Genomic DNA, 12,375 nt, shown 5'->3' with positions numbered 1-12,375 from the left:
CCTGGGAGGCCCCCTTGAGAATTGCTTGGTTCACATTTTGAGTCAGATACTCCTTAATTTCCCTGATAAATTTGGTGACAATCAGGGCAGCCATTTTTGTGGGTGATGGTAACATTCACATAGCCTCAGACTTCACTTCGTTGATAAAGATGATGGTTGTTGGGAGGCAGTTGTCTACTATGGATCTCTGCATTTCTGCACGTCTCTCGGGCAAAGGCACTGATTGCCTTTGTTGTGGATGATCTTTTCAAGGCTGTTTTTAGAGTGAACAACCTCGGAAGGTACAGAGGCTGCCACTCTTTGGAACAGAAGGCAGATATGCTTACTGTCAAGTATAAAATGTTTGGGATCCCTGAGCTCTAGCATGCAGATGTCGCCTGGCCCACTTTGCATCACCTCGTGGAACTGGTGCAAGACAGTGCTAATACCTTGGCAACTGCTATTTTTGTGAAAGACAGACTATCTGCTGTCTCTGACCCAGGAGTCTCGCATCTTCTGCCAGCACCCATAACACTGTGGCAGGCTTACTTTTTAGTCTGCAAATAGGGTGAAGTCCCAGACTCTTCACAGTTCTTGATGGTGATGATAATGAGGAGAAGGGGGAGGAAGAAAGAGATGAAGTTGAAGATGGTGACCATGACTTAATGGTTCGACTCATCAAATCAGTTTTCAAAGCTCTCCAGGCTGGATCTTTATACACATTGCTTGGGCAACCTCTGAGGCCAGGTGCCAGGGGCTGGATTATATAAACAATGACCACACATCCCTGTCCTTGGAGATGGGCAAGGCACTGAGCAGTAATGGGGTGCCTTACATTATTCAGGGCATAAGGGGGGCCCCTGGGAAACCTCTGGTCCAGCACAGCTTCTCTTCCCCTGGGGAGCTTGGTCTATTCCTGCCTCTGATCTTGGGCTTCTTGCATTTTGGGGGCTGGGGCAGAGTCTGCCCTGGGGGTCTAGGCTGAAGCTGTGCCTTCCCAGTCCCTCTGTGAGTATGACACTCACCCATTGCTCAGGACCCAGAAGCTGTGGTTCCTTCCAGGGACAGTCCCAGGTCTTGGGGATAAAAAGGGGCTGTCCCTAAATGTAGTATCCCCAGCTGCTGCCCCCACCCCCACCCCTGCACCTGCCATGGCCGCTGGGCAGACGTCACCACCGCAGACCACATCCTCCCATGGTGGCTGCAGTCGGAAATCCGAGTCTGGCTGGGTCCCTGGAGGGCCAGACTGGGCTTTCCCAGCAGGTGCAGCTGCAGCTCTGGCCACCCAGGCCTGCCCCATGTCCTCCTGGACTGAGAGGTGCAAGGGCTGGACCCAGGTCTGGCAGGGGAGGTCAAGTCCAGCTGTCCTGCTTGGCAGACCCCCTGCTCAGGGTCTCTAGTGCCTCTGCAGAGCCCTCTGGGTCCTGCCCTGGCCCTTCTCTCCCAAAGCAGAGGGGTGTACCCCATCCAGTGGCTTCTGCCCTGCTCCATGTCTGAGGGTGTCCCCAATTCCGGTTTCCTGCTGGTCAGTCCCCTGCCCAGTCTCCACCCCCCAGATCCCAGAAACTCCATCTGCAGGCACTGTAGACTTCTCTCTCCCAGACCCAGGGGTCCCCACCTCCCCACTCGCCATCATCCCTAAATTGCAGCTGGCTGGTCTTTCTTGTCTCATCTTGAGCTTCTCACTGCTGGGATCTGGGGGAGTCTGAGGCACAGGATGACAAAGTATTGGCTGGGGATGTGACAGAGGTTCTGGACCTCTAAGTCTTCAGAGTTAGAAGCTGGCTCCGCAGCTTGTGATCCCCCTCTGAGGAGTCCCCAGGAAGCCCAAAGACCCTAGCTCCTCTGGTGGTCCTGGGTCGCAGCCTCCACCCCAGCTCTCCTCCAGGAAATGGGAGAGATTCCTGCTCCCTTTGTAGATGTCACAGACTGGACTCGCCAACCTGGCAGGGTAGTCTTCTAGCTCCTTCTACTGATGTGGAAACAGAGGTTCAGAGAGGGATAGTTTCTTGCCTGAGACACACAGCAACTTGGTGTGAAGACTGTGTCCTGGGATTTTACTAATAGCAGCCAGAAACCTGGGAGAACCAGCCTTTTTGGACATGGGGTGGAGCCAGCCTGGAATTGGAGGGTGGAATTTTGGGAGGTTTCTGTTCTTTAACGTCTACCAGCTGCCTGGAGAGCAGCTGTAAGGGAAGAGTCCAGTAGGGGGCAGCAGAGACCAGCAGTAGAGGAGCAGGACCCGGCCGGAGCTCTTCAGAAGAGGGAGGCGGAGACCCAGGGGAGGGCTCTGGTGGCGGGGCAGAAGAGGGTGCAGGGGCCTGACTCTGGTTTTGCATCTCCGTGGGTGCCCACTCTCCTGTGGGACTGTGGGTAGGACTAAGAGGGAAACCACTGAGGTGAGTGGGTCAGATCCTGAAATGTTGTTCATTGTGGGTTTTTTGGGCATTAATTTCTATTTTTGAAAATATTGCATTATTTATCTGGTCACCACATTTTTGGATGCTCCTTTAACTTTTGTGTTCAAGGTGAGTGATGGCTATCACTTGGAACTCCAGGAAACCAGTCTCTGGAGACATGCACACAGGGGCTATACACTTGACACACAATTGCAGAGCCCTGAGTCCTGGCTTGAGAATATCAAACCTCTAGCAGTGAAGGGGCCAACTGTCCCACTCAACAGTGTGTCCCAGTCACCTGGCTTGGCACCTGGAACATAGTGGGTCCTCCATGAATATTTCTTGACCAAATGAATAAACGGACCAGGATTCAACACCAGGCCTGTCTGACCAGAATCTCTTTCCTCTACACCCAGGGACCTCCGGCTTGGGAAGACCCTCAGGGTTGAACTCACTCACACCCCAGATGACCACCTGCTCTTCCCTCTGCCACCTCCTAGGGAAGGGGTTGCGGAGCATCAACTCACTGTGACATCACCTGCCCCTGATACAGGCCCTGAGGCCTCAAATCGAGGTGACACCTAGAACTTCCTCTCTCCAGGACTCTCTCCCCTGCTGGTGTGGGAAGCACTCCAGGCACATCAACCACCGGTGTCCCGAGAAGTGAATCTCTGTCCTTGTTGTCCCTGAAGTCATCTTCCCCAACTGGAAACATCTTCTGTCTGGACTGAGCAATAAGACCCCCGAAGCCACTCTGATCCCCCCTTAAGGAGTCCCTAGGAGCCTTGAAGACCTCAGCTCCTCTGATGATCCTGGGTTGCAGCCTCCACCCCAGCTCTCCTCCAGGGAATAGGGGAGGTTCCTGCTCCCTCTGTAGATACCATGGACTGGCCGACTGGCAGGGAGTCTTCTAGCTCCTGCTACTGATGAGAAAACAGAGGCTCAGAGAGAGTTCCAGGGCTCTCACTGCAGCCCTGGAAAATGCCTGTTGCTGCTTCCAGTAGGAAGACTAGGAAGCTGAGGCCCAGGGGGTTTAGAAGCAAACCTAGTGGGAGTGAATGGCCCATGGGAACTGGAACCTGGGATACCAGACTCCCAGCCCGGATGTTGGAGTTGGCCAGGGAGATGCAGCCACGTGGGGCCTGGCCAGCTTGAAGGCCACATGCCCAACAGCCTGGCTCATGTGGTCTGGTTTCCCAGCTAGGGTCAGAGAGCCCTCCCAGCACCTCTGAGGGTGGTTGGGATCTCTACAAATATGAGACACAGGGACTGGCCTGGTTCTTTAGGGAAGGTTCTGCAGCTGGTGGGATGGAAGCTTCTGCTCGAGTCTCTGGGCCAGGGCTGCTCTGCAGAGCCTGGAAATGGATCAGGGGGAGGAGCCAGGGTGGGCACCGGCAGAGCCTGGGGGCAGGGAGGAGGCAGGAGATGAGGAAGCAATGAGGGTGCTCGGGAGTGGAGGGGAAGCCCCAGTAGAGGGAGGCGGAACCTGGAGATGCTGCTGGGAAGGACTGGACCAGGGTGGGTGCAGACTTCCATCCCTCTGACCTTGGCCCAGCCCAAGCAGGAGGGAGCCCTGGTTGGCCAGTTCCCTCCATCTGGACTGACCCCCAGCACCGCTTGGGGGACCCTCATGTGGTCATTTCCATCACAAGAGGAATGACCCCTGTGGGACTGGGCCAGCTGAGCCCATACCTCTCATCCCTCATCCCCGCTCATGGATTTGTTTGTGTCTAGGGATTGAACAAACTCCTTTCTCCTCCGTTATCACTTCCCCCCGCCCCCACAATGAATGTTTGTGCTGAGGACTGAGACCAATTGTGTCAACGTAACTGCTGGTTCCAGGACACTCTTTCCCCGGAGGATGAGGGTGTAAATGATAAAGAATGTTACTCATTGCTTCAGGAAGTTCCTGAAAGCCAGTTATCCAGGTAAGTGGTCTGCTCAACAGAGCTCACAGTTCTCACCTAGGTAAATTGCTCACTTATCCAATAAATATTTACTAATCAAGACTTGATTCAAGGCCTTCCCTTCCCTGTGTCTACCAGCCTGTGTGTGCTGTGTGCAGGGCCTTGTGAGCCAGGCTGAGACGGCAGGTTTCTGTCTCACTTCCACATCTTCCTGTGTCACTGTGTGCAGTGCTGCTGTGTGGTACCTGACAGTAATAGTCAGCCTCATCCACAGCCTGGGTCCCGCTGATGGTCAGGGTGGCCGTGTTCCCCGAGTTGGAGCCAGAGAATCGCTCAGGGATCCCTGAGGGCCGCTTGCTATCTTGATAGATGACCAGCACAGGGGCCTGGCCTGGCTTCTGCTGGTACCAGTAAGCATATTTATCCCCCAGTTTATCTCCAGAGCAGGTGATACTGGCTGTCTGTCCTGGGGACACTGACACTGAGCGTGGCTGAGTCAGCTCATAGGAGGACATGGAGCCTACAGGAGAAAAACGGGGAGAGAAAAGTCTTGCAACTGAGAAGCTGAGCTCCAAGAAAATCTTCCCACATGCCTTGCCTGAACACGGCTCCAGGCACGAAAGAGCTCTTAGGGCAGTGTGAGCACAGGAGCACAGCATGGGGAGATTTCAGCTCACCAGCCCCTCCCCCTGCAGCAGGTCATGAGTATCCTACCCACCACAGGCAGGGCCCTGCTGAGCTCAGATTTGGGCCATGCTGGACCCAGAGCCCTGGGGCCGGGCTGGTGGCTGGGACCCTGGGGGCAGCACCTGTAAAGTGGGCAAGGAGGCCGAGGAGGAGAGGGGTCCAGGCCATGGCTGAGGCTCCCCCGATGCTGCTTCCTGAGGCCCAGGCTGGGCAGGTTCCTCCCAGGCCTCTCTTATCCCCTTGCTGAGAGAGCGGCCCGTGATGCAAATCAGCAGAGTCAGGGGCAGCTGCTGGAGGAGCTCTGTGGTTTCTACAGAAGGGCTCAGCCCTAAGGGACACAGAAGGAGGAGGGGTGACCCCTGCTTACCCACCCCCAGCACACAGAATTCTCCTTCTCCTGCTGGCCCCATCGTCGGGGCTGACATCACCACTGTAGGTTGTGTTCCGGCTTCACTCCTGAGCTGATCTGGCCATGCAGAGCTTTGCGAGGAATTCTATGTGCATGTTCCAGGGACTCTGATGCCCTGCCCATGTGGTCATTCCTTGTCCTGCATGGAGGTGACCAGGGACTTACAATGGCGACTGAGGGATTATTCTGGAACCTAAGGTCCTTCCTCTGTTGGATACTGGCTCAGAGTGACTTGGGTAATTTAGGATTCCGGGGGTGTCCTGTCCTTAAATATTTTGTGGCAAAGTCCAGACGTTAGGTGCAGTTGTAGCTCCCCCTCTGGAGGGCATTTTTCAACCCAATGCCGTGACCCTGTGACCCTACTCTACAGGTGACACCATGAGGCTTGCACATGTGCAGGGATCTGCTGTTGCTTCTGAGTGGTGGTTCCCAGAATCAAACGTCACCCGTGTCATGTGCACATGGACTGCTGAAAGACCCAGCAGATACTGTAAGTTCCTGGCCTTGGCTATGAACTTTGCTCTCCTGGGGTAGAGCAGAGGTGCTGTGCCCCAGTATCGCCGGTGTGTGGTCGTGGTACAGCTTAGATGCTGAGAGAAATCTTTGCTGTGCAGCAGAATGCGGGGCTCTCAGAGCAAACAGGAAGGAGATGAAACACATGTGCCCACAGGGGAGGACGGCCTCAGTGGTAATGACGCATTTTAGCACAGAAGAGTGGGCCAGTGTGTGGGAGAGCAAAGTGTCTGCACCTGGGTCAAACATGCAGCATTGGCAAGAGACAGAGCTGAGAAGACAAAGCCTGGAGAATCCGTACCTGGATGTTAAGGGCGATGCTATAGAAAACGACACCTTTCTAAATCTCGGGTGGCGGTCACTGACCCTCCCTGCATGTCAGCATCTCCTTGTCACCCAGGTCCACCCCATCTCCAGGTGGCTTTGCCAGGTAACTCTGCTCCTTCCTCTGGTGGCTGCTCCACACTGGCTGCTGGAGGCCAGGGCCTCCTGGGTCTAGCTGTATCCTCAGAATCTGCTGTTCAGGTCCCTGATTCCCTGATCTGTGAACTGCTGGCTCCAGTGGAAGAAGTTTTTCTCTTCTCTGTGTGACCCATGCCTGCCTCAAAACCAGGTGCAAGGGGTGCAGGTTACCCATGACAACAGGAACATGAATATTTGGAATAAGAGGAGTCAGGTCTACCTGAGGCTGCCTGCATAGGTCTCTGGGTGGTGGGTGGTTATGGGGGTAATGCCGGGGCTTGGCACAGAGGGTGGGGATCACAGGACTCAAGGACTGGCTTTTATTGGTGCCTGATGTGGATGCAGGGCCAACGAACAGTGGTGACTCCTGCACCAGAGTCAGGCAGAAGAACATCAGCCCAACAAATGTTTATCCAGACCCACTCTGGTCTGGGACACATTCCATGTTGGGAATTCAGCAGGAACGAGACACAGCCTTCTTGAAGTGAGTTAGTCATCGTGCTGGTTTGACCACGCAGTAAAACTGGGTTTGCAGATGCAGCAGACAGTCTCTGCCACCTTCCACCTGACCATTATCTTCTACATTCACTGAAAAGACCGGCGCCTGTGATTCCCAGGTTCTGCTCATCTGGGATTGATGGTGTGGCTCAGGCCTGATTAGTGAGATGCGAGGTCAATGGGTGAGGTTCTTCTTAGGAAAGCTTTGCTCTTGTGAAGGAAAGAAACCACTGGATTCATGAGGCCCTTTTCCCCTTGGATATGGGAGTGATACCTGGAGCTGTAGCAGCCACTCTGAGGTCTTACATCAACAAGGATGAAAACAAGGCCGACATCACAGGGATGGTGGAACAGAAAGTGAAAAAGATCCTGGTGTCTTCGTGGAAGTGGTGGGTGTTATTGCAGGGAGAAATACGCCCTTAGCTGTTTGTGCCTCTGTTTTTTTTATGTGTGCTTTTGTGATAAAAAAGCATTCGTGACCAATTAAGTAAATCATTAACACAAATCAATCAATTAATAAAAATAATAAGGCCGGGCGCGGTGGCTCAAGCCTGTAATCCCAGCACTTTGGGAGGCCGAGGCGGGTGGATCACGAGGTCAAGAGATCGAGACCATCCTGGTCAACATGGTGAAACCCCGTCTCTACTAAAAATACAAAACATTAGCTGGGCATGGTGGCATGTGCCTGTAGTCCCAGCTACTCAGGAGGCTGAGGCAGGAGAATTGCCTGAACCCAGGAGGCGGAGGTTGCGGTGAGCCGAGATCGCGCCATTGCACTCCAGCCTGGGTAACATGAGTGAAACTCCGTCTCAAAAAAAAAAAAATAAATAAATAAAAAATAAAAAATAAAAATAAAAATAATAATAGGCAAAGATTCCTATAGTTGTAAGTGCTATGGGGATAATGAAAAAAATGCAGGCAGAAAATAACAGGCAGTTTGTATTATAATAAGAGCCTGGGGACACCTTCATGGGGAGGTGTCTCTGCAACTTGTGTCAGGAATGAAAGAGAAAATGAGCCCTGGGAGCTGTGCAGGGAACAGCGGAGTCAGGCCCCTGTGGAAACAGTCCGGTGTGTGTGAGGATCTGAGAGGACAGCGGCAAACCTGAAAGGGGTCTCGGATTCAAACCATTTAGGCTTATTGCGCTATTTAAATAAATTAGTAATTTGGGAGCAGGAGTCATGTGTAGTCAGGTGTGGTGAGGGGAAATTTCCAGGTAATTAATCAGGTTGTTGGCAGCTGATGAGCACATATAGGGGCCTCCTGGATGCTGCTGCTGGGCAGTGATGGGGGAGGCCCTGGTTGGTTGAGCCCAACCCGCTGACCCCTTCCTAGTTCATCTGGAGCTGAAGACACTCAGGTGAGTGATTCCTGGTTTCTTACCTCATCCTGGTGCTCACCATGCAGCTCTGTGGGGACCCACACTTCTGCCTGTGCCTCTGGTCCTGGCCCCACTATCTGGGTTTCCATGTGGGTGACCAGCACCGCTTTCCCTGAAATTCTACAGATCTAGGACCTGGGAGCACAGAATCTGCAAAGTGCATTTGACACAGAAGGGAAGGGGCTGAGAAGGGGAGGAACAATTCCAAGGTCCCTTGGGAAGGAGAGAGAAAAGGAAGACGAGAAAGGCCCTGGACCTGTAACAATAAGTCTTCTTAGTGTCCTGGGACCAGCCTGCCAGGGGAGGGCATGGGAAAATCCTCAGCTCAAATTCTCAGGGTCCCTTCGTAAAGGGCGTCTCCCTGTCGGCTCTTCCAGCAGCCTGTAGGGGGCGTGCCTGTCACACTCTGGGTTCAAAGCGAGGGGAAAGACTGTTGGTTCCCAGTGCAGGAACCAAGCTCTCTAGAGATACTTTCCATACCCTGAACCTGTGCACCGTCTGCAGAGGCTTGGATTTCAAGTGGCAAGATGTTGGACTTCAAATGAATTATTTGTGAAAACCACAATGCAGATGAAAATCTGACACGATTCTCCTGTTGCTTGGGCTACAAGAGACACAGCGACAGTCGGTTGCAATGAAGGTCACGGTCATGGCACAGAGGGCAGCCTGAGAGTAACAGCCAGGCTGGGGCAGAGGTTACTGTCCCGTGTCCCCATCTGTGTCACTGTGAGTCACGGCCAGCTGTTCCCACTGCCATGGGCTGTGGCACAGTGATAGCCTCCTCTGCAGCCTGGGTCCTGCTGATGGTCAGGGTGGCCGTGTTCCTTGAGTTGGAGCTAGAGAATTGCTCAGGGATCCCTGAGGGCCGCTTGCTATCCCAACAGATGACCAGCAGGGGGGCCTGGCCTGGCTTCTGCTAGTACCAGGAAGCATATTGTATCCCCCAGTTTATCTCCAGAGCTGGTGATTCTGTCTGTCTGTCCCAGGGACACTGACGCTGAGGTTGGCTGAGTCAGCTCATAGGAGGCCATGAAGCCTGCAAAGAGAGGAAAGGAAGGTGGGCTTGCGGACAAAAACTCAGTTCCAGGAGACACCCTTATGTTTTGCACCTGTAGTCAGCTTCAGAGACTCCAGGGGCCCTCATTTCACCCCCTCCCATCATTCTCACCCCGGTGGTCCATGAGCATGGCAGGAGGATGGAGACTTTGAATCAATGAAAAAACACTCCCTTTCTCCTGGCAAGTGCAGTCTGTCAGACTCACACAAGCCAGTGAGCAGAGCACAGTGCAGTGTTGGGGGTAGGTTTCAGCCCCGCCAGTCCCTCACACACAGCAAGGTCATGAGCATCCTGCCCACCACAGGCAGGGCCCTGCTGAGCTCAGAGTCAAGGTCAGTCTGGGCTCAGGGACACATTCCATGCGGGAATTCAGCAGGAACAAGACACAGCCTTCTTGAAGTGAATTGCTCATCATTTTGATTTAGCCATTCAGTAAACACTGGGTTTACAGACCCAGAAGACCCCTGCCACCTTCTACCTGCACTTTGGGCTCTATATTCACGGAATAACAGGCACCTGCGTTTCCCAGGTCCTTCTCAGCAGGGATTGACCATGTGGCTCAGGCCTGGTCAGTAGAATGTGAGAGTCAACGGGTGAGGTGCTTCTTAGGAAAGTTTTGCTCTTGTAAAGAAAAGAAAACCATTGGATTCATGAGGGTCTTTTCCTCTTAAATACAGGTGTGATAGCTGGAGCTGGAGCAGCCACCCTGAGGTCTTGTATCAGCAAGGATGAAAACATCACCAACATCATAAGGCTGGTGGAATAGAGAATGAGAAAGACACGGTGTCTTCGTGGAAGTGGCAGGTATTAATGCAGGGAGAAATACACCCTTAGCTCTTTGTGCCTCTGTTTTTCATATGTGTGCTCTTGTGGTATAAATGTATTCCTGATCAAGTAGAAAAATAATGAACACCAATCAATCAATTAATAAAATAATGATAGGCAAAGAATCCAACAGTTGTAAACGCTATGCAGACAATGAAAAAGGTGTAGGCAGAAAATGACAGGCAGTCTGCGTTATAATAACAGGCTGGAGACACCTAAATTGCAAGGTGTCTCTGGAACTGCTGTCAGGACTGAAAGAAGGAATGAGTCTCAGGAGCTGTGTGGGGAACAGCGGAGTCAAGCCCCTGTGGGAAGAGTCTGGCATGTGTGAGGATCCCAGAGGACTTGGCAAACCTGAAAGGGGTCCCGGATTCAAGCCAGTGGAGGCTCATTTAGCTATTTTAATACATGAGTAATTTGGGGCAGGAGTCATGTGTAGTTAGGTGTGACGAGGGGAAATGTCCAGGTAATTAGTCAGGCTCTTTGGTGGTTGCTTAGCATATACAGAAAATTCTAGGATGATGATGCTGAGACAGGGATAAGGGAGGCCCTGGTGGGTTGAGCCCAGCCTGCCGACTCCTCCCTGGTTCACCTGGGACTGAAGACACTCAGGGGAGTGGTTCCTCATTCCTCCAGTCTACCTGGCACCCACCATGCAGCTCTGTGGGGACCCACACTGCTGCCTGTGCCTCTGGTCCTGGGCCAGCTGTCCAGGATTCCATGTGGGTACCAGCACTGCTTTCCTTGAAATCCTACTGAGGTAGGACCTGGGAGCACAGAATCTGCAAAGTGCACTAGACAGAGACAGAAAGGGGCTGCGAAGGAAAGTGGAAATCCTAAGGTCACTTGGGGAGGAGAGAGAAAGGAGGACCACAGAAACCCTGGACCTATAACGAAAACATCTTTTGGGTCCAGCAAGCTAGGGGAGGGAAAATCCTCAGCCCAAATTCTCCGGGTCCCTAAGGAGAGCACTTCTCCCCGTGGGCTCTTTCAGTTGCCTGTAGGGGGCGCACCTGCCAGACTCTGGGTTGAAAGGGAGGGGAAAAGCTGTTGGTCACCAATGCAGGAAATGTCTAGAGACATTTTCCATCCTCTGAACCCTGTGCGCTGGACTCTGCAGAGGCTTGGATTTCAAGTGGTAAGATGTTAGGGCTTGAACTGATTGTGTGTGTGTGTGTGTGTGTGTGTGTGTGTGTGTGTGTGTGTGTGTGTGTAAATCACGATAAAAATAAAAATCTGATGCAAATTTCCTCTTGCTTGGGCTGCAGGAGAAACAGGCAGAGTCAGTTGAAGTGAAGGTCACGGTCATCGCTTAGAGGGCGGCTAAGAGTGACATCACGTTAAGGCAGAGGTTTCTGTCCCGTGTCTCCATCTGTCCGTGTCACTGTGAGTCACTGCCAGCTGCTCCCACTGCCATGATATGTAGCACAGTAATAGTCAGCCTCATCCCTGGCCTCAGCCCTGCTGATGGTCAGGGTGGCCGTGTTCCCCGAGTTGGAGCCAGAGAATCGCTCAGGGATCCCTGAGGGCCGCTTGCTATCTTGATAGATGACCAGCACAGGGGCCTGGCCTGGCTTCTGCTGGTACCAGTAAGCATATTTATCCCCCAATTCATCTCCAGAGCAGGTGATACTGGCTGTCTGTCCTGGGGACACTGACGCTGAAGGTGGCTGAGTCAGCTCATAGGAAGCCACAGAACCTGCAAGGAGAGAAAAGACAGGTGGGCTTGAGAATGAAAAACCAAGTTCTAAGGCATTTCCTCACCTTTTGTACTTGGAATCAGCTCCTGATACTCAGTGAGCCCTCAGTTCACTCCATCCCATTGATCTCAGCCCCAGTGGTTCATGTGCATGGTACGAGGATGCGGACTTTGAACAAATGGGAGAATGGAAGGCAAAATTCCCCTCAGAGCACTGCATGGCTGGGCCAGCTCAGGAGTAAGGCCAGGATGCCACAGTCTACAGGAAAGTTCTGTCTGCATTCCCCCTTTCTCATGGCAGGTGCAGCCTGTCAGGCTCACACAAGCCAGTGAGGATAGTGTGTTGGGGGCATTTCAGACCCACCAGCCCATCCCCCTGCAGCAGGTCATAAGCATCCTGCCCACCACAGGCAGGGCCCTGCTGAGCTCAGAGTCAGGGCCAGGCTGGACCCAGAAGCCAGGGGGTGGGCAGCTGGCTGAGACCCTGGGGGCAGCACCTGTGCAGTGAGCGAGGAGGCCAAGGAGGAGAGGGGTCCAGGCCATAGCTGACATGTCCCA

At 53.2% G+C, this 12,375-nt stretch overlaps 1 long non-coding RNA gene and 2 gene segments (V, D, J or C); 1 reads left to right on the top strand and 2 right to left on the bottom strand.

Moving 5' to 3' along the window:
- The first annotated feature begins 2,706 nt into the window (after window positions 1–2,706).
- LOC116535515 lies at window positions 2,707–10,505 on the top strand. 2 transcript variants are annotated; one of them, XR_004262233.1, is made up of 4 exons: window positions 2,707–3,041; window positions 4,113–4,306; window positions 5,752–5,871; window positions 9,971–10,505. It is a non-coding gene; the product is annotated as an uncharacterized LOC116535515 (long non-coding RNA). The 2 variants fall into 2 exon arrangements; XR_004262232.1 differs by lacking the exons at window positions 5,752–5,871; window positions 9,971–10,505 and having other exon boundaries at window positions 4,113–4,392.
- On the bottom strand, window positions 4,402–5,266 carry LOC116535510. The segment is given in 2 exon segments: window positions 4,402–4,805; window positions 5,095–5,266. Coding segments are annotated over 2 exon segments (435 nt in total).
- An 833-nt stretch (window positions 10,506–11,338) lies between the features above and the next one.
- Window positions 11,339–12,375, bottom strand: LOC116535513. The segment is given in 2 exon segments: window positions 11,339–11,817; window positions 12,315–12,375. Coding segments are annotated over 2 exon segments (363 nt in total).

The sequence above is a fragment of the Sapajus apella genome, unplaced genomic scaffold, assembly GCF_009761245.1.
Source record: "Sapajus apella isolate SASKATOON/1434 unplaced genomic scaffold, GSC_monkey_1.0 scaffold95, whole genome shotgun sequence".
NCBI classification, from domain to species: Eukaryota; Metazoa; Chordata; class Mammalia; order Primates; family Cebidae; genus Sapajus; species Sapajus apella.
This window is presented reverse-complemented; position numbering and strand designations above follow the sequence as displayed.